Source organism: Acyrthosiphon pisum, chromosome A2, assembly GCF_005508785.2.
Source record: "Acyrthosiphon pisum isolate AL4f chromosome A2, pea_aphid_22Mar2018_4r6ur, whole genome shotgun sequence".
Lineage (NCBI taxonomy): Eukaryota > Metazoa > Arthropoda > Insecta > Hemiptera > Aphididae > Acyrthosiphon > Acyrthosiphon pisum.
The window spans coordinates 5,134,744-5,158,303 of record NC_042495.1 but is presented as its reverse complement, the minus strand read 5'-3'; the positions used below and the strand labels follow the sequence as shown (position 1 = coordinate 5,158,303).

Sequence of the window (23,560 nt, the reverse complement as noted above, 5' to 3'; positions counted from 1 at the left end):
ACAATCATTGCCAGAGTGCTTCTAAAGAAAAAAAAAATTTCTGTACGATAAATCGATAACCTGCAACTTAACCTCAAACCTTGAATATTCTTATATATTCAATACCGGTACTGTACAACTCAATGTTTTTTTTATTGAAAATTATGTTATTAGTGAATAACGACGAATCACATATATAAGTTAAATGTTATAATCAAAATTTCATTAAATGTATACATACTTAAATAATAAAATAAATAGGTAGGTATGTCTATGGACGTATTGCTGGTAGCGAGATTTGATTTAAAATTCGTTTTTATGTGAAGTGTATAGAACAAGAAACAACAGTTACCTATTATAATATTTATCAAATTCTTACATTTAAAATTTGATCAACATCCTTTATGTAATTATTTAAATATAAAATGTATAATAAATGCTTTTAATAAGTATATATATATCATAACTTTTTTATAATATTCTATAAAATATATAATATTTTAAATCTTCAAATTGCCTATGTAAGGCGCCGGGTCGTCATTATAATACCTGGCATGCATTTATCCTATATAGTGTTAATTATTTTGTATATTATATAGTTGTATCAATATAAGTATCCTGTGAAAATCCAAGTAATTTTGCAATGTCATAACTGGAGGTTTTTAGATCTTGATAAGATCTTACAGTTTCTATATTACCCTAAAAATAAATATTAACAACATAGATTTAAGGTTAATACGTTATTGTTGTTATTATATTATCCAGTATCCATTATACTGTAATATACAATAAAAAAATTTTAAAAAAAACACACATTATTGTAAAATTAATGCATTTTTCGCTTCGCTCAGAATCTTAAATATCGAATATTTACTGTATACTATTAGAATATAATATAATACTATGATAATATATCTTACATATAGGTACCTACTTTAAAGAATAATCACAATTATTTATTTGTTTTGATTAGTTGAACTAGAGATAGCTAAGAAACATTCAAGAAAGGGAACAAAAATGTAGTTGTTCTATAGACTATAACGATACAGTTGTGATTGACAAACGAAAACTCTATTTAAAATAACTTATTTAATATTTTATTTGCTCAGATTTTTTATCCACTGGAGTCCGGACTTTTGTAAAATTCTAAAAAAAATTATGGTAAAAAGATTTATATTATAAAAGATTACATGCTTTATATTGATGAAATGAGAAAATATGGATTTTTTGATAAGTACTTCAGATGCCACACTATGTAAAAAGTCTGCTGTATCTTTTCCGGTCTGTTCAATCATTTTGCAGAAAAATCCGTCAGGGTTTTTCAATAAACTGTATGGATGGTCAAATTCAATTATTTTTCCAAAATCCATAACTAACACTTTATCGGAGTCCATAATAGTATTTAGACGGTGAGCAATTGTTAGTACTGTGCAAAACCTAAATTTATTTCTAATTGTATTTTGAATCAACTTATCAGTCCTGTAAAAAAAATTAGTGATTAAATATTTTTGGATTTTAAAAGAAATTGCAGTTTTCAACACTTTTATTACATTGGATCGACATTAGCGGTGGCCTCGTCCAATATCAGGATCTTATTTTTTTGTACTATTGCTCTAGCCAAACAAACTAATTGCCTTTGACCAACACTGAAATTTGAACCACTCGCGGACATTTTCGAGTTGAGACCGTCTGGCAAATCTTCTACAAAGTCTTTGAGTTCTACCTATAATAATATATAAGTTACTATGTTATTATGAATTCTTAAAACGTTTTTCAGTCAGTTAAAGATAACATTGATATTTCGTTTTTTAAGTGAAATTAGTTAAGAAATATACTTCATCTAGAGCATTCCAAAGAGCATGATCTGAGTATTCGTCAAATGGATCTAAGTTAGTTCGCATTGTCCCAGAAAACAATACTGGTTCTTGAGGAATAATGGACAACTTGGATCTGAGGTCTTTGAGTTCCAATTCGTGTATATCTACACCGTCAATGATGATTTTACCTTCATTCAGAGCTAATCTAAATAATGCTCCGATAAAGGACGATTTACCTGCACCGGTCCTACCAACAATACCCACCTAAATAAACGTAAAACAATCGTTATGAAACATTCAAAACTACACTCAGTCACCTACTTTTTCCATTGTCTGAATTTCAATATTTAGATCTTTTAATACATATGGTGAATCTAAACTGTAACGTAAATTAAAGTCTTTAAAAACAATTTTTCCAGCATAAGGCCATCCTTTTGGTCGTGTTTTTTCTAGAAAAAAAATAATCATTTAAATATTAAATATTTATTGGACATAAATAAATTATTAAAATAATAATCATCAAATTTTACTAGTAGTAGATTTTAGAGTATCTTCTAGTGGCAAATGTGTGTATTCGAATATTCTTTCAACTGGTATCATATGGATTTCTAAAGCTGTGGATTGTTTTACCCCCCATTGAATCCTACCGAGTAATGCTATCACTTGTGTAAGAGCTAGACCAACACTTCCTCCATAAAAATCTGAAATTAAATTAAATATATTTGAATAACATGGTAATAGTTGAATCTGATGTATTTTAGTTCTTGACTTACTGTTGTTGATTAATAAAAAGCTGGAAATTACAATACTAATATAAATAATACAGATTATATCCAACCAAAAACCAAATCCTTGATTTAAACTGTTACACAAATGTGAAGCACAGGTATGTAAATCCTAAACGTATATAAGACAAATATCTATTATATTATTGCGATACAAATAATATACAAAACCACTCAAATAATTGTGGGTTTATCATCTTAAAATATTAATTTCAATTTACTTGATGTTTATCAAATTCTCTTGATAAAATATCTTCTACTTTAAATGCTCTTATTGTTGTTAAACCTTGTAATGATGCATTCATATGAGCTAATACAGGACTTCGTGCTGTTTAAAGTTATAAATAACAATTATTTTTAATTGAAAATAAAATATATACAACAGGTAAGTACACATTTATTTACAATTTAAATATGACACTTACTAGTTCCTTCTAACCTTTTGACACATTGAGATGTATTAAAACACAAATATCTTAGTTTATAAATTAGAATTCCCACGATAAATGTTGGTATAATAAGATAAATATTAGTTGATGCAACAATAAATACAGTTCCCAAAATAAACGAAATAGTCTATTATCAAATAAAGAAATAATTCCAAAGCATTTTCATATTTAAATAGAAAAAAAATATTAAAGTAAAGTAAATAATTAATATTTAATTTATTACTTGAATAGAATCCAAAAAAATATTTGGTAAGGTTTTATCCATCTCTCCCATGTCTTTAGAAAAACGGTTCAATATCTGTCCTGTTTATGATAATATACAAAATGTTTGCGATATAATATTATGTAAATCACAGAATTTAAAAATAATAATTACCTGATGAATTTGTATTGAAAAAAAACATACTGGTTCTTATAATGGAATTGTACATTTGATTGTGTAAATTTATTGAAGCCTTTGAGGTAATTTTAACAAATATAGCAGACCTGATGATACCTGATATTATCAGGGAAACAATTAATAAGACATAAATAATAACAAAATGTTGCTGGAAATTTGACAACAATGATGCTGATGCATTATAATATGAATCACGAGGCACTGATGTATTAGTATCGAAAGATGTATTTAAAAATTTATGAAATTCATAAACTTCCTGATTGACCCTGAAAATTGTATATACAAAATACATTTATATTTCCATATTTTAATAGTTATAATATAGTAGTCGTAAAAAAAGTACCAAAAACTAAGCCAAAAATCTCCACTAGTAATTAGAACTTGAGTTAAAATGCACATAAAAATACAAAAACAAATGTTAATTGTGCTTCCACCTGCCAAAATGTATGATATAAATATATTTTTGGAATCATATTCATATGACTGGGGAGGTGATATGGTATTTGGGTTTGAATCTTTGTCATCACTAATTTGATTTTCATACTTAGACGATATAATACTCTTGTTGGATCCATGATGCAGAGAAGAAACCAAGCGTGATTTGGCACTATTGATTTTTATTTTAGTTGTTTCATTTTCATTTTCAATAGTAGTATCCTCTGAAGATCCAAGTAATTTTGCAACGTCAAAACTGGATGCTTTTAGGTCTTGAAAAGATCCTTCACTAACTATATTACCCTGAAAATAAAAATAAACTATATAGATTTAAGGTATAAGGATAAGCCAGTAGCCAAAGATTATAGACTTATACTAACATTATCCATTAGAACAATTTGATCAACGTCAGATAAATATTGTACTTGGTGCGTAATAAGAACACATGTTTTATCTTTTAGATAGTCTATTAATCAAAAACAATAAGATGTTTATATGTGTTAACACTATTTAAAAATTCTTATATGTACCTAAAATGCATTTTTCAAATAAATGCTTGCCAACTCTAACATCAACAGCTGAAAGAGGATCATCCAGTAAGTAAATATCTGCTTGTTTGTACACCGCTCTGATGTAAAATATTTAGAATTATTAAATTAAAAATAATGGTTAATTATCAAGTTTATATATTTGCCTTGCTAAATTAATTCTAGCTCTTTGTCCTCCACTTAAGGTTATTCCTCTTTCTCCCACTATCGTCTCATCACCAAGTGGAAATTGTTCGAAATCGCTTTTTAGTGCACAGACATCAACAACCTATTTAAAAATCATCTCAATGAACAGACTGTATTCTAAATTTAAAGTATATAATAATAAATAACTAGCTGATCCGCACGATTCCGTTGTCTAATAAATATGCCAACTCTGTATGATTAAAACTGTATTCAATTCAATTCCATTGTAATGGTGTTCAAAACTTAAAAATTTTCATCGATCATCTTGAATCTCAAAATACTTAAGCAAGCACCAATTTAAAACACGTATTTTGGAAAGTACCTACTTTCTTAGTGTACACTTACATTTTATAGTACGAAGGTAGCGTGAAAATTGCAAGCATATCAAGCTATCATTGTTTATGCTCTAAGTTGATCAGTCAGAGAGTCAGTCAGGATACGTTTGATTATATTATATTATAGCCTTCCCGTCTGGCGTTAACCTTTGACACGCCTGTGATATGCGGTACCTATATTTTCATGCAGGCAATCCATTTATCTACCTGCGGTTTATTGCTGTCTGCGTGTGACATACGTAATTACGAAATATGTTTTAACACGTTGAATGCCACGGTGTTTATGATGTACAAGTGTAGATTCCCGGGATATCAGTAAGCAAATTAGCGTTATGAATACCATACTTATAAATTCATACTTGTTTGAATCGTTCTTTATCCATCGGTGATCCAAATAGAATATTTTGTTGAACAGACCCAGAAAATATCCACGGTTCCTGTGGTGCATAAGACACTACTCCATGCACTGAAATTCTGCCTTCAAAAATTGGCAATTCCCGTAAAATTGCTTGTATTAATGAACTCTGCATATAGAATATGATACTCATAAGTTATGTTTTATTTAAAAGAAATATTTTATTATTATTTCCTGTGGGTACCAATGTTCACCTTCAATATTTTATTTTTATTAATTTAACTAGGTAGTTAAATTTTTGGAAACATTTTTAACGTTGATTTAATTTTCTGAGGGGAATTCTAATTCATTATTGAACTCAATATTGATAATAACTTTTTAGGTTTATAAATCAGATCAGACTGCAGCCTCCATCCGTCATGCTATAAGTTCATTTATATTTTTTTTATGATTCAAATTTCACATTTCACATGTTATTATGTGTAAATAATACTGAATAGTAACGCGTTGTAAATCAAAATTTTTAAAATAGGTATATAAACTAATATAATTATTTTAATAAATCTGTATTTTGATTAAAATATCCTATGATAACGAGTATTAACGACAGTTAGACAAACTCTGATACCTACATATGGTATTAAATATTTATTATGTAGTATATTCACCTTTCCAGCTCCTACTGATCCAACAACTGCCACCAATCGTCCAGGTCTTACAGTTAAATTAATTTTTTCTAATGTGTTACTATTTTGATCATCCGTCCATTTCGCAGTAGCATTTAAAATAACTATACCATTATCATCATCAAGTTCAGTTTCGTTTTCAAAATCCTTATTGTCGTTTTTAATCTTGTCATCAGCAATTAGTGATTTAATAACATCATATTCCACTGTTGTGTCAGATTCCAAGCAACATTTTGATATTTGATTCTTTTCCTCGAGTAATAAGAAGTTCTAAACAAAAAACGTATACTTAAATTTTCTTTTTTATATGCTAATTACCTATGATACATAAGGTATATTATGTTATCACTAATATTTTGAAATAAATAAATATATAAATATTAGTATATACCTCGATGCGTTTAATGGATACAATAAATTCACCAATGTTCAACAAAGTAGAAGAAAACAGTACTACCATTGACACATGCAACACAGTGTATATTGATGTAAGAACATAAACCTATAAGGTAATAATAACTATAGATTATTTTTTTATAATTAAAATTAAAATAGTATGGTAAGCAGTGGTCGAGTTGCTACCGCTACTTTTTTTTAAATGTGGTTCGCAACATCTATTGGGTGCGGAAAATTGAACACGAGACAATTGGGCGCCGTACATTTGAGTGCAAGAACATAATATCAAATATGTTACCGATAAAGTTTTTATTTATTAATTGTAATTATAATAATATATTATTGTAGTAGTATACTATTATGCAATATTTTCTTAAGAATATTAAATCTACACTATTTTTAGTAATTTAATTTATAATCAATGATATATTTTTTTAATGAACACAAATATTTGATTAGTTATATTAAAGCTGTTACATTAATTAAAAACTGTAAGCACAGTTAACCTTTTGTCTTGGTAGATTATACATTTTTATCCATGTTAATGTATATGTATTATAATTGGAGATTTTGGCAATAGAAAGAAATATTGATAAGTATACGCTATCAGTACGCTGGTTATCTGAACGCCAATCAACCGGACGTGCAAAAAAAAAAACAACTGTGAACCTAACCAGACTAAATTATCATAATTTTTCAAACCTTAGTCCGTTTAATATGTATTAGTAAATAATTTAATAATCTACTGTATAAAAAAGTAACCTAAATACATCAACGTGTATTATAAACGTATACATACTGCAATAAAATCTAGAATTTATTATATTATATATATTATTCGCTCCCAATTGTCTTGCACCCAATTTTCCGCGCCCTATTGTCCCACGCCCAATTTTCTGGGCCCAAGTGTCGGCATACCCCCGAACACTAGTGATTTACAGTAAGTTGTTAATAAGTCGCGTGTGTTGCTCCATATTTTAAACGTAGGTACTAAATTTGTATTGAACAGAACTAGTTTTCAATTGTAGCTTGTAAGTTTTAAATTTTAACATTAGATTTTTTCAATCTCTAATGAATCTTAAAGATTGGAAGATTAGACAAGAGAGCCTGCAGAAATATAAACCGCTGATGAGGGGGGGGGGGGGGTGGAGGAGCGAAGTAAAAATCTCTAATAACACAGTACATACTATTTTTTTGTTTTTACAATAATCAGTGATAAAACTAACTAAAATATACCCTTTAGTTAGGTACATAAAAAGTAATAATGATGTTACTAAATATAGTAATCAGATTTCAAGTATACAGGCCAATAATTAAACTCTAAGAAATAAAAACTTCCACCATCTTAAACGGAATTGGCCCAGGGACCTCCTTGATATTTTAATAAAAAAAAACCACTTAGAATTATGAAGTAGGGTCATTGGACCCCCCTTCTATCACCCCGGCCAGTCCTGTACACTTGTACCCCTCCCATATTACCTATTGTATACATTTTTTACGGATTGTATAATATTCTTGTTTTCTAACAATAAAAAAAAATAAGTAAATAAAAACCAAGAACACAAAATTGGTTGTGCTGAACGCGTAAGACGAGACAACACATGCGGGTACATTTTCTTCTTAACTTTATATACTATATTATTTACTTTGTGCACAGATATGTGATTTCCTAGTAAGATGTACAACACAATACTGACGAATAGTTGAAATCTTGTTTGAAATACTTTGAATGAAATAGAAATGAATCCAATAAATGTCGATCCTTTAATCTGTTCAACTTCCATTCTATAGTTTATAATAACATCAATATAATACTATGACCTTATTATATATTATATATAAATATTTTACTTATTATACTATTGTATAAAACATACTTTCTCACATATTCTATAAGTTTACTAAAAGGTTTTTCCCAGGTGTACATTTTGATCACCTGTATTCCCAAAATTATTTCATTCATTAGACGTATTCTCTCATCGGTCTTCTTTGTAGTTTTTAAATAGATTTCAGACATTTTTTTCCCCATCCAACCTGATAATTAAACAAGTCATACACGATTTAATCATGCTAAATTAAATGATTTCAAATACATTATTTAATTTCACCAATTTCAAATAATTTATAGTCAACCTACCTTGTAACGGGATAAAAAAAAAAAAGGTTGATATTCCAATTAACGAGGACACGCCAATTTCCTGCCACAATAAATATGTAACCACTATTGTTTGCAAAGGTCCAATCCATAAATAATGTAATTTTTGTAATGAAATGTCGATATGATTTACATCATTCAGATATCAAATTTATCATTTGGCCAACTGTTGTTCACCAAGAGCTTTATTGCTCAGAAATAAAGTCTAAGTAAAAACGGTTATATAATTATATAAAAATATTTTTATTCGGTAAAATAAAGATACGCAAAAGGCGGGTAAGTGGGTGTCGTTTTGCTGTACAGTACGTTACCAGTGGACCACATCAGTGGCGTGTAGATCCCTTTTTCCATGTGGGGCAAAGTTAATTTTTTTTAGCTATTCGTATGTATATAGAAAGAACTTACAAAGTTAAAAATGACACGTAGTAAAATAACATTTACAAATTTAATTTTAGTAACTTGTAAAATTCTTAACAAAAAATACCACCCACACCCACCCCAATTGTGTCTTGTCTGCACGCCACTGGACCACATAATGGATGGTGTTAAATCAGAATTCAATGATATATTACATTGTTTACGGAAAACGATTCTAAGCGGAGTCTGTTTGCCAGCATAGGAATTTTATATTATATTTATATTGTATATAACTATTACGTTTAGGGATTAGAAATACATTTTTTTTTATTAAAATGGTTTTGAACGTAATACAAATGAACAGGAATTTCAAACTTTGAGATTTTAAAAAGACAAAATAAAATTCGTTGCCTGACGCTCATGTACGAGCTTACGTAATAATGTAATATGGAAATAATTATAATACGAGTGTCGATGATAACCCACACCATCCAACACTGTATAAAATAAATAATCAATATTTAATAGGTATAATTAATTACCTAATGTAATAACTAAAAATTCTACCGAATTAATTTTAATATAAATATGTTTTTGGACTGGGTACAGGTATTTTTATTCTCTAACCGATTTTGGTCTCTAACTCTTGGTTTATCGCCATAGAAACGAATAAAATGTAAAAATTACCTAATTTGCACTAGGCATATTATACACAATTAATGGTTAATTATTACTAATAATAATTTATTAGATACCTAATACATATTTGTGATTCATCATAATATATAATACAAAGCACAATTTACGCAGTCATTCTAACTTCTAAGTAAGTCTATGTGTTTGTTTTTAAATAAGGCACTGGACTAACGCGTTACTGGTTACTATATTGATCTATACCGTTGCATTATAAAGTATTTAAAACTATTTTTTACCTCCATCTGAACTTTTTTAAACTTTTAAACTTATAAGTTTTCTACCAGCCACCACGTATTACTTATTATGTGTATATATGAGTGTGCGGTTTTGCTTCAATTTATTCAATATTTGAAATAAAAAAATTGGGAACAAATCTCAGAGTTATAGTACCTACGTTTTGATTGTACCTTAAAAGTTATCACTAAGTAAGGAACTGTAATAAATGTCCTAAATTTAAATTTAATAATAAATTGTCGTATACACATATCAACTTGATTCTGAGTGAAGCCATAGATCCACCCGGTTAACAACTATTTTTAAGTTTCTAAGGATAGTTTATGTTTTGTCATATTTATATTATGAATATAGTATTCTCTTAACTCGGCAGCATAAAGTATGAAGTATAACACGCAATACATCACTTGTAAATTATAAGTTATAACCAGTGTTTTAAAATTGTATGCGAAAAATCTGTATGTCGAATAACGTGCGTGTTATTTTCGTGACACAGATGAGCTGCGTGCGTGGATTTTTGCGATAGAACTGATCTGTCTAAAATACGAGTGACATATTTAATATTAATTAAAAATGATCAGATGTGTATATACTTAACATTTTCAAATAAAAAAAAAACAAGTAGATACACAAATCTTGTGTTGTAGCTTAGGTATAAATATCGTACATAATATAATATTTGATGAGGATTGGGGGTCAAATAATTGTAAATTCGTTTTGTATTTGTCGTATAATTTATCTAGCTCCATTTCGGCAGCATGACCATTTTCGATTTTTCCAATTTTGATATGTACAATATTTTGCGGATAATTTGCGTGATTTTGCGGACTAATTTTCAATTTTTGCGGGAAAATAGTTTTTTAGCAAATCATAAAAAACAGACGGCATGCTGGTGAAATGGTTCGAAAAATTAAAAAAATAACTTTATCTACTTTTTATTATACCATTATTTTGTGGATAAATCGCACGATTTTGCGGACTTATTTTCATTTTTTGCGGACAAATAGTTTTACGCAAATTATCCGCAAAATATTGTACAAATCAAAATTGGAAAAATCGAAAATGGTCATGCTGTCGAAATGGAGCTAATTTATCTGGATGCTAATTTTTATATAAAATTTTATACAGATTGTTATACATATTTATCAAGTTACAATTATAATATTTAATTGCTATTTACTAATGTAGTTCTTAAGTGAAAACCTATTCTACAGTAGGTACAAGTGTACAACACATTTACTAAATATTTATTTTAAACTCTTATAGACTTTATAAGATGTATCTGCAGGTCGGCAAGATCCTTTCGTTTGTTCAAACTTTTGTGCATGTACATTAAACATAGGCGTTCAAGTTAAAAATCCATTCAACTCAAATCTGTGGAAGGGCGGTAGGAATATAAGTTAACGTCTAACACGTATTAACATAATTTCTTAGAATTACGAGGTTAGGTTCAGGAATACTTTGGAGGAGTTACAGGGATTTTTAGGAGGTCTAAGCCATTTTCCCAATTTACACCTATGAGTTTGAACCTGGCACAAAACATACGCAGCCGTAATCCGGATCTGTCAAAAAAAAAAAACGGCGCTCGAAATTCAGTGGAACAATGGAAGGTGAAAATCGCTTTTTAGCATGCAATTAGGATGCAGCCATTTGACCAAAGATTCATGAAAAGATTTGTAATAAATATTGCTTAAAATTAAGACAAACCTATCGATACATTTACATTTACATAATTACATTGCTATAATAATAATTTATGAAGTACCTACCTTTTATTCAATTTTTAAAATATTTGACCAAGAAACAAACTTTTTATTAACATAGGTACCTAAGTAACTTGAAACAAATTAGAAATTTGTATGTATAGTCAATTCCATTAGGAAATAATCAGTTCACCGACCAATGTTCCCCCGATAACTAGGAATAAAAGGAAATCAATAAGAAATGTTTGGTCTCGGGTGACATCTATCGTTTAGAACTGTTGTAAGGATAATTAATAGCCCCCCCCCCTCTATTACTTATAAAACCTTTTTACGAAAAATAATGTTTTCAAACTCTAAAAATTGGTTTTAAATTCTTGGAAATATTGGCGTAAATTAGTGATGATCGGATCACATGATTGAGGAAGAGGGGGTAACTGATAACTTCATACATCTTTAAAAATATCGAAACAATTTTAAATATTATACAGCAAAAATATATCTACTAAAACACTATCCATGGTTCGATGGCTAGCAATTGCTGTGTAATGGTTGAATAATATTATCTGTAAAGAATATTTTGTAGGTTTACCTTTCTATAAATTAGAGATGAGCACGCAACTCGTACCTTCATCGATTCGTTGAAGACTTCCTGATACGTTAAACATTCTATGATTGTTGTTATAAATAAGCTGATTACTAAACCAGATCCGCATATGTATGCATATTTTATATCAGAGTTTTTGGAATTATCAGGATTGAAATAGTCCAATAGCTCACCAATTAATATAGGTTCAGATACTCTGCAATAATGGTGTAAATTAAGTTAGTTAATTTTAGAAAAATCTTCTCAGTCATGGAGTTTATTTAGGGTCCGGTGCCAATTTTTCAAATTTTCCACAATTCTATAAAATTGGAAAATTTAATTTTATACTTTAGTTGCCACCTCAATTATAAGACTTTTTCACTAATCTACTACCCGATACCTATTTTTTGAGGGGAGGTTGATAGGGTGTATTATATGGAAAATAATGATTTTACAGGAATAATTTTCAAGCTTTATAGAATAGTCGGATTTTGATGACTATTTTTTTATCTGAAAGAAGACTTCCTACATCGATCTCTAGATTTTTGATTTTATTTCAAATAATTATATTAAACAATTTGTAAAAAAGTGCTTTTTATCTTGTATTTTTTTAGACATATTATAAAGTTTGAGAATAAAATATTGAAAAACAGAGATCGATGCAGGGTGTAGAATATTTCCTTCTAGCAATTAAAAAAAAATTATGAAATTTGGTTGATTCTACAAGGCGGTATCGTTATTCCCGCAGAGTGTATTTTTAGGACAAAATGGCATCGAAACCGGGCGCCTTAAATTAAGATAAATAAAAAAAAACAATATTTGCGCTTCTGTCACCAACACCAAATGATTCTAGATTATTTCAAGATGTTATAAAAATAGGCAGACAAAAATACGAACTCAAACATACTAACATTTTTTTTTTTCGAGTTTATAAAGAAACTAGCTGAATTACCCGGTGTAGCCCGGAAAAAAATTCTGATTGTTCCTTTTGGGTGTAACACGCTGTGTAAGCAATGTCTTTTTAAGTATAAATTACATTATAGGTATTATTTTAATGTATAGCCATCTCGACGGGCGTTGTCCGTGGGATTAGCTTGTGATTATGGGAGCAGTATATTATCAGGTAGGCAATCTACTTGCGGTAGATCGCGGACCCCATGTGGTTTAAACGTAAGAGTATAATTTAACTCTAAAGTATCAAAGTTATACCAATTTTATCGTTTTTATTTAATTCAACCTATGGCGGATTAATACAATCAAAATACAAAATACAAAATCCTAACCTAACCTAACCGTATAAAGGTAACGCCAATGCTATAATTTATCGCTCGTAATTTTAACTTGGATTTGACTCTCTGCAGGTGGCGTGATACGAGGAAAAACTTAATTTCCACCTCCTCTTACAACAGTGGTTCCCAACCGGGGGGGGGGGGGGAATTTCTGTACTGCTTGGGGGGGAATTTAGTGATGACGAAATAACAAGAAATATTTTATTTATAAAATTAAAAACAATAAATTAGTTTTCAGACGGTCGCCTATTGATAACAATTTTACGAGTATTTTATAATGATTGACCTATGCAGGTAATGTAATATTAAAAGGTACAACATTATTATATAATCTAATCATTCTAATCTAATATCTTATCTAATTATATTAGGGGGGCATAGGATTTTTTAAAATTTACAAGGGGTGCATAGAATAATACAATTGTCTTGAACTTGAGAGTTTAATTTTAAACGTCTAGTCTAATATATAATATAATCTAAACAATATTCAAAGTTGTCCCTTTATGAACTTAATTATCTTAAGGATATATTATTATGTAATTATAATATTATAAAAGTTACTATTTACTTCTTATTGATAAAAATAATAAGCATATAGAGTGGACTTAAAATATGATTGTTAATTTAGCTGACAGCATAGGTGAATTAAATATTATGCAGAATGGTTTGCAATACATTATGTAGCATAATATGCATATAATTTATAAATAGGTGTCCTAATCAATCATTGGATGCTACATTTTTGATTAACACTTATGTTTATTATTGTAGTTTTTCATATTAATTATTATTTTTGTTTATTTATTCAATCTGTAAATTATAAAATTAATTTAAAAAAAAAAGTTTTACTTGAATATAGTGTTAAGTATGCAAAGTATAAATCCGAGAAACATATATTTAGCACCAAACATTCGGATCAAAGCTTTTAAAAATGTCGGCTTTCGATTCACAGAATATGCATGGGCTAATTCCGACTTCCATGTCCTAAATATTTTCCGTAATAATTACTTATTTAAAATTTACTTAAAAACATTAATATAAAACATTTAAGCATTATAAATTGTAGTTCACTTACTTTTCTAATTGGTCGCCTAACGATGATGACGTGTGATCGTCTAATGTCATATACAAATCTGTTTCAATTAAATCCCTGTGCCGTCCTATTTTAAATAGGTTTGACATCCAACTAAATAAATCATATAATAACTTAAAATCAGTATGATCATAAATTAATTTTTTTTCTAATTATGTGTATACTTAGTAATATACAAATAATTCACACTATACTCCGGCCCACGAGAGTCCATGCGTAAACCGCGCATTCATATAGTAATACGTGACGTCTGTTTTCTCCCATCATGATGCCATTCCCACTATTCGGCAACGTGCCGATGCGCAGTGACGGACGCGTTCTGACATATTATTGTCGACTCTCGTGGGCCGGAGTATATACAAAAACATTTTTCAAAATCCACAATTATTGATTTAGAAAATAAAGGTAGCTAGTTAATTGTATATATTACCTATATAATATGTATTTAAACCTTATTGGTAATAACTAATAATAGCTTAAAATTATAATATAATTTTGAAATTGGTATTTTACATTATTTTGAGAAACAATGAAATTCTTATGAAAGTAATGAATATATTATATAAGTCATTGTCGTCGTAACGTATGAGTAATATAAAATACATTTTACTGTGTCTGATTTTGTTTTACCGGTATTACAACATTTCTAGTGAAAAGTTTAGTAATGAGCCGTATCATGTATAAACATTTACTCAAACACCAATTAGGTATCAAGAAACCAAGCTGTAAAAAGAACTGGATTTGGGTCATTTCAAAAATATGGGTTATTTCAAGCTTCACTTTCTAGTTTTTTCCAATAATAAAACCTAAATATCCCAATTTTTTTTTTTGACAATAACTATCTGTATAGACCTTACTGCAATCTCATGGAGTATGCACACATGCTTAACTTTTGAAATTTTTGAAATATAGGGAGAGAGAAATTATAACACTGGATCATGCTTTATTTTCTCCCTTCGTTTTTGGTGATATTCTCTCCTTTTTGCTTTTACCTTTTCTTTAGACATTTGTTTTGGTGCCATAATCTAGCCTCAAATAATCTAATTACTAAACATAACTACACAACAACACAGTACATAAAAAAAAAAATATTCTCTTTCCCTAAAAAGTTTTTTATTTTTATTTTTATTTTTTATAAGGTATATACAAACTGTTCCATTAGGGACAATAAGAATATGTGATATTTGAAAAAAAAGAATATTTACATTAAAACGTGATGGGAGGAGTCACCCAGTGGTTAAACCTTACTTGATAATAATTATTTTAGGGAGAGAGATATTAGGGAGAGAGGTTTTGACAGTTAGTTAGAATTTTTGATAAGAATTTCAACTATTTCTAGTAAGTGTATATGGTATATATTTTCTGTTCAATATAATATATATAAAATATTATTAATTATAATGCTCAATAAAAACATGCTACAAGTATTTTAAGGGCTTCAGGGAGAGAGGTTGAATAAAAATACGCACCGACAAACCGTCCTGTTTGTCACTGTGGAAACTACTGATAAGTGTTTATATAATGTCTAAACAAAACACATGGTTTGTTGTCATGCTATACATTGTTGCAAACTTTTATTTTAAAAAAAATTTTATTTTTCCTATCATTTAGGTAATTCAAAAATGTGTTTAGGAGAGAGAATAAACTGTGTGACATACACAAACCTAATCAAAAAAATACTTACTGTTTAGCAATTTTATTTTTTAAACAAAACAAATTAAAGAGAAGAGTATTGTGATTATAATAGTGAAGAGATATCTCATAACAAACTGTATGTTATTTAACATTTAAAAAAAAAAAAAGAAAGAAACTCTAATTGTGACAAGCTTAGGGAGAGAGATTTAGGGTACTTAACTATGTTTCATACTTAAACTAATACATAATCCAACTTCAAAATATTGAGCCCTTGTAAGGGCCATAATATTGAAACTAACACATTAATTATAACTGGATTCAACGCATAATTGTGAACACAATAGCTGTGTGACAAGGAATAACCCATATTTTTGAAATGACCCATTTACAAGTTTACAACTATAAATTGTCTTATTCTAATCTGTAAATCTGTCACTGTTAGCCGATCAAACTTTAAAACTAACTGTAATTGTTACTATCGATATTAATTTTCTGAGTGTAGTGATGAATGTATTGGTTTTATAATGATGTGTTTTTTTATTTTCTTATTTTTTCATTATTTATTTTTGTGTCCGTCTCCGTTTGGGGCAGTGAAACTTCTTCAATTTTCTTCAAAAATATCTTGTTCGATGGAAAAGTGAATCTAGTTGTTGCATTCAAGAGGTCAACATTTAAAGTTTTCAAAAACACCGGGAAAACAAAAATTAAGGAAAAACAGTAATTTTCACGCAAAATCGATATTGGTTTTTGATGTAACTCTAAAACGAATAACTGTAGATACATGAAATTTTCACAAAATGTTTAAATTAGCATTTTATATACACGATACAATTTTCAAAATATTTTACTTGTTTTGAGCGGTTCACGGACGTTTTCAGTTTCCAATTTTTTTAGTTTTTTTTTTCTATAAATGTCAATTAAATTTTATTTGTTGGGTTAAAAAGCTTGAATATTTGTAACGAGGATTCTAATATATTGTTACAATAATAGTTTAAAAATATTAAAAATACCTAGTCACTTTTTTTTTATAAGCATTTAGAGTTCGAATTTTGTTAAAATATGTAAAAATCACGAAAATGTGTAAATTATTTTGGGTTAGAATTTCATAAAAAATTTTATTTTAATATCTAAGATGTGAATATTTAATATAAAAAAAAAAATGTCTACCGTAAAATGAAATTACAATTCAATGAACGTCGGAAGTTCAAATTTTTACAACATTGGATATTCACTCGATTTCTCATGTGTAGTGATTTTCTTATTTTTCTGTAATTCAAAAACGAATAACTATAGGTACTTGAAATGTACACCATATGTTTATTTTATCAATTACTATACTTGATACAATTTTCAAAATAATTTCACTCGTTTTGAACTGTTTACGGAATTTTTTTTAGTTTTTTTTCCTATAAATGTCAATAAAATGTAATTATAGTTGGGTCAAAAACGTGAATTTTAATATAAGGCTCTTGATATATTATTACGAGGGCAGTTTAAGTGACCCACTTGTAACCGTACTGTATAGCAGGGTGACACCTACATACCTGCTTGCAAGGCTGGGCATTAACGAGTTAAAAAGTTAAAGTTAAGTTAAAAAGTTAAGTTACTTTTAACTAAGTTACTTAACGAGTTACTTTTTTTTTAAGAAGTAACTTCTATCTTAACGAATTACTTTTTTTTTAAAGTAACTTATAACTTAACTCGTTAATTCATTTTATAATCACGTTAAATTATATACTTTTATAATTAATTTGATTATTAATATTTAGTTCATAGTTGGTAATAACAAAGTAAAATTTAAAAGTTTTACCATCACTTTGGAGAACTTTTAGGTAAAAAAATAAAATATACAAATAATTTAATTATTTTGTTGGATTTCATAATAGGTATATAAGTACTTACAACAAAATACATTTTTTTAAGCTATAAAGACCTACATTATAATATTACGTTATTTGTAGATCTTTAACATGAGGTGTAAATGGTGTAATTATAAGTTTTATATGAAAAAAAAATTATTTTTAACTAAGTTAAGTTACTTATTTTTTCCAACTAACTTGTAACTTTAACAAGTTAAATAAAAAAGGAATGTAACTTTTAACTTTAAAATTAACTTACATTTTTCCAAATTAACTTAACTTAACGAGTTAAAAAAAATAGTTAACTTGCCCAGCCTTGCCTGCTTGTTAATATTTATATCTAAGATTTTAAAATATAATGCAACTCATTAGTTGATGTTACGCTGGAATTGAATTATAACGTATTTAGCGTTATTCCACAAATATTTTTTTTATGAAGGTTTGAACTCTGAAGTTTAATATTTGATGAAATTGGAGATATTCACGCTTAAAATAACGATTTATCATCAAACAATTTCCTTAGGAGTTGGTGTGGCTCGGTGGTTAGTCTCAGTCACTAACGTGTTCTGAGGTCAAAGATTGGCCGGCGACGATAGTTCCCGAATGGATGACCACTCGGGTTTTAGATTCTGAGTGGAACGATGAATGTATTTAATGACGAATCTTCACCCTACATTCACGTGTTCCTCAATCAACCGTAACCCACCTAAAAAATGCTAATTGCAATAGTTTCCGGTGCTTAAGATCAATACAAACAAAAAATGTTTTCTTAATTAGTTGAAATTATTAATAATAGCATACTGTAGAAATAACAAATTTGTTTAGCTAACTATAGACATTTGATATTCAATATTTAGTATGTTCAGCTGATTAGTAAGGCTACAATATTCCATATTTAGGGTATTCTATTATTTTAAGATTGCTCTATTTGAAGAAAAAAAAATAAAACACCTATCAAAATTAGTAATTAAACTTATCGAATATCGATATAATAAAAACTAATTAAGAGCAATATTAAAAAATATATCATAATTTAATACTTGATAATATAGGCCAACAGATCGTCTTGCCCACTGTTCAGAATTGTTTTCGTATGTACTTAATGAGTAATGATTTATTATTGAATTAAAATATAAGTATATAACACATATAGGTACATTACAGTGACAAAATCAATAACTTGGTACACTCGAAACCTGCTGCATAGCAATTTCAATTCTTAACATATATTATTAATTTGTAAAAGTTGAATATTTTTCATACTAACCTAGTAAATAAGCTAATATATAAATATTAATCTCTTGACAACAATCTAATAGGACCACCGGTAGTACTTTCTCTTTTAGCAGATTCCACTTATAAATAGCAAGTTTAAGGAGAAATTTTAAAGAGCCTTTGAAATATTATATTATATTTAATTTGATTTTAGATTGATTTTAGATCTTTCACACTATCGTGTATTAATGAATAAGATAGTATCTTAATATAGTTGGGGGGGGGGGGGGAAATTATGAAACCCTATATATAAAACCCGTTACCTGAGAGGTCAAATAATTTTTGTTAAAACAAAATATACGTTTGTTAATAAAATAAAGTGGTAGAGAAGAAATATGTGAATTTTAAATATATTTTGTAAATGTGTAATTGCCTGTGTTAAGGTTGTGATGGGATTGGATAATTTACGAGAAAGGGTACTAACAATATTACTACCTACTTGTACCTACTTGTATCAGATATTATAATATAATTTAGCAATATCTAAATCACATCAATGTGAGTGAAACACTATCACAAATATTTATTATTATTTTTAAGTCAATTGGTATTTGCAATAATTTCCATATTTTTAACATACAAGTATAATGTATATTTTAACTACTAAAATAAGTAAAGTAAAGTAAATATTATTTTTATTTATTTACCAATATGTGATGATTTCAAAAATATTTGCATTACATCTCGGGTTGTAAGGACGTTCTACTTTACGATCTGCCTGCGATATTTCTCTTAAATAAAAAGAAATTGAGTTGGTTATGACTTATTACTTATTAGTTGACATAGATATAATCAAGACTGGGCAAGTTAATGATTTTTTTTTAACTCAGTTAAGTTAAGTTAATATGCACCAATAACAAAAAGTTAAAAGTTAAAAGTTAATACACACTTTTTGTTAATTTTTTATCAAGTTAAAAAAAGTTAATTTGTTTATAAAACACTAGTGTACTTAATTATTTTCCAACACTAAACTAAATTATAGACTATAGTGTTTATACTTTATACAGTATTTCCATAAAAGTTAGATTCAAATGATATACATTTTTAAATTTGAACAATGCACGGTACCTAAATATTTTTTCACATGAAAACGAAATAGATGGAAACAATGAAATATAATTAAATTAAAAACAAAATAAATTAAATTAACTTACTTCTTAAAATGAAAAATGAATTCGTTAATTCCACGTTAATTAAAAAATAAATTTATTAAGTTAACAGTTAAGTTAATGAAAAGCCAAAAGTAACTAGTTAAGTTAAAAAGTTTAAATTAAATTAACTTTTTAACGTAACTTTAAATTTTTAATTCGTTAATGCCCAGCCTTGGATATAATATTTAAATACATTTCATAACTTACCTGTACATAATGTATACAGTACGGTTTTGTAATTCGTATTAAGATTTCTGATGAATACTTAGTTAATAATCATGTGAATCTAATATTTATTAGTTTTATATTGTATTTCCTTGTGAAAGTATTTAAAAAAAAATATTATTTTGATTACAATAAATTATTAGTAGACGCACGCCGATTATCAACTAAGTAACTAACAGTACAACGAAATAATATTTTCCACCTCTTATAGGCATAACTAGTTTTATTCGTAATATTTAATCAGTATTCATCGTTCATATTATAATAATAGAGACTGTATTCAGCGTGAACCAGTTATTCTCATCGCAATAATTTTTTTCCTTTTAGTTATGCATATATTTCATTATTGGTTTATCGAGTATAATATTTATCGTTACCTATGTATGGTAATGTAAAATATATTGATATACTTAATTATTATAATTTTATCTAATTATTTTCTAAGGCTTGTTTTTATGCATCACATGACCGAAAATTATCGTTTCTCTCAAAGCAGAACTTTTACGAATGTAAATGCTACTTGTATGTATAATGCTTATATATAATTTATTATAAATTAGGAAAAACATTTTTGTCGATTTCCATTTTCAAACACAGTAGGATTTATATCAAAATCATTTTTACCAATAAAACTGTTTATAATTATCATTTCAGCTTTAAGATAGTTCTCACTTTTTATCGATACATAAAGAGTTCTAAAAACAAAATCTAATATTATTATATTATAATAGTTGTGAAGTACAAAAAAACATGATATAATATAGTTTTCTTGGCATTAAACATGATTTAATATAATTTTCTGGGCCTCCAAACGAGTTTTCTCAGTGGGAGGCCCAGTATTCATATGCATATGAAATGAAAGAAATACCTAAATAAAAATATTTAACTTATCATAATGTTCAATAAAATGCAAAATTTCTTCATATTTTTACTTCATAAATTGATCAATATTAATTCCTGCAGTTTTCAATCTTTCCGTTGAATATCTGCTTCTCAAATCTGATATAACACAATCAAGTATTATAAAATAACGGTTCATTTTCAGTTTACTCAAACGGCGTGAAATAATCATACATTAAATTTTGTTCATACTTCATACTAACACCAAAAGAACATTCAGTTACTTCTTATTTACAGTGCTATGGTCTATGCCGATTAATACTACCTATAGTACCTACGAAGTGTATTTATTTTTTTTACTCATTACCCTGGTGACATAGGCCATTGCGCGAAGGTTATTTTTTAAGTTGGTTTTTTACTGTGGGGGAGGATACGGTTGGTTTGAACACGTGTATGTTAGTATAGTTGGTACTTTGGAGGGTCAAGAGTAAAAATTTCTCAGTAGTTTTCAAAAGCGCCGTGAAAAACAAACGAAAAATTAAGGAAAAACGGGAATTTATAGGCAAAATCTGTTTCGAGAAAATTGATTTTGGTTTTTGGTGCAACTCTAAAACAAATGAACGTAGGTGCATACATTTTGACTGAACGTTTATGTTTGCATTTTCTATACACCATAACATTTTTCAAATATTTTGACTTATTTTGAGCTCTTTACGGACATTTTCAGTTTCCATTTTTTTTAGTTTTTTTTCTATAAATATTAAGAAAATTTTATTTGTTGGTTAAAAAAGCTTGAAAATTTAATAGAAGGCTCTTAGTATATTGTTTCAAAGGCAGATGAAAAAAATTAAATATTCATAGTCACAATTTTTTTCTATAAGCATTTAAAGTTCAAATATTGACAAAATACGAAAAAAATGATGAAAATTTGCAAATTATTTTGAGTTAGAAATTCATAAAAATTTTCTTTTCAAATCTAAGATTTGAAAATGTAATACAAGATTCCTTATAAGTTTGTCTACCTTTATCAAAAAAAAAAAATGTCTTCAAGCAAATCAAATTAAATTTTTATGAGCGTTTGAATTTCATATTTTTTACAAGATTGGATATTCACTCAATTTCTCACGTAGCGGGTTTTGTTATTTAAAAACTAATAACTGTAGAGTGTAGACTGTAGATACATGGCAATTTTATTGAATGTTTATATTTCATTTTCTATACACCATTAAATTTTGAAAATATTTTGACTCTTTTTGGGATGTTTACGGATTTTGTCAGTTTCCAATTTTTTAAGTTTTTTTTCTATAAATATCAATAAAATTTTATTTGTTGCGTAAAAAAGCGTGAAAATTTAATGAAAGGCTCCTGATATATTGTTACAATAGCAGTAGAAAAATATTTAAAAAAATACATAGCCACAATTTTATTTTATAAGCATTTAAATTTCAAATTTTGGCAAAATTTATCACATTTAAAATTTAATGATTATTTTGTAGCTAAAAATGTATAAAATGCTCAACTTTTAATATAGCTAAGGATTGAAAATGTAAAACAAGGTTCCACATAAATAAGTTATAGGTATTTAAATTACTTTATTCGCTTTAATATCATCAAATATACTTAGTATATCATAGTAACTGCATTATATTGTATAGAACGTCTTTGATTGTTTTATGCTACTATCAGTTTTGCGAGAACTACACAAATTTATTAGACGCAGTTATTAGAACTTAATTTACTAAAACTAAATTTGTGAAAACAGAGATACGACCTTCTTCGCTGCGGTGGGCGATATATATGTATATACCGGGTGATTCTTTTATCATAGAACACTCATTATTTCAGAAAGTGTACATTTTTTTGAAAATATTTTTTTACATAGTTTCAAGTCCCTTATAAAACAATATTTTTCTTAAAAAATTATATTTTTAAATATTTTTTATCCTTATAATTTTTTAAGTTTTTTAATTTTTTGAATGACGACATTAGGTTTTAATTTTATATTCCAAAGCAGAATATTTTTCTTAGTATTTTGATACATGAAAATCGAATTTCGGGTGAGTAGTTTATGAGTTATAAATATTCAAAGCTTAG

General features: G+C 27.7%; 1 protein-coding gene across 1 annotated transcript; it reads right to left on the bottom strand.

Annotated features, from left to right (window-relative positions):
* Positions 1 to 873: 873 nt before the first annotated feature.
* Positions 874 to 20,947, bottom strand: LOC100158942 (multidrug resistance-associated protein 4-like). The gene is given in 28 exon segments (XM_016802633.2): positions 874 to 1,125; positions 1,218 to 1,458; positions 1,530 to 1,702; positions 1,815 to 2,060; positions 2,118 to 2,245; positions 2,327 to 2,497; positions 2,570 to 2,693; positions 2,803 to 2,909; positions 3,007 to 3,157; positions 3,254 to 3,333; positions 3,407 to 3,696; positions 3,774 to 4,168; positions 4,246 to 4,331; positions 4,396 to 4,493; positions 4,560 to 4,681; positions 5,294 to 5,458; positions 5,958 to 6,245; positions 6,367 to 6,477; positions 8,018 to 8,156; positions 8,249 to 8,405; positions 8,509 to 8,665; positions 8,667 to 8,701; positions 8,704 to 8,731; positions 12,106 to 12,316; positions 14,238 to 14,372; positions 14,464 to 14,574; positions 19,898 to 19,981; positions 20,609 to 20,947. Coding segments are annotated over 28 exon segments (4,098 nt in total). The 5' UTR covers positions 20,617 to 20,947; the 3' UTR covers positions 874 to 1,068.
* Between the last annotated feature and the right edge of the window lie 2,613 nt (positions 20,948 to 23,560).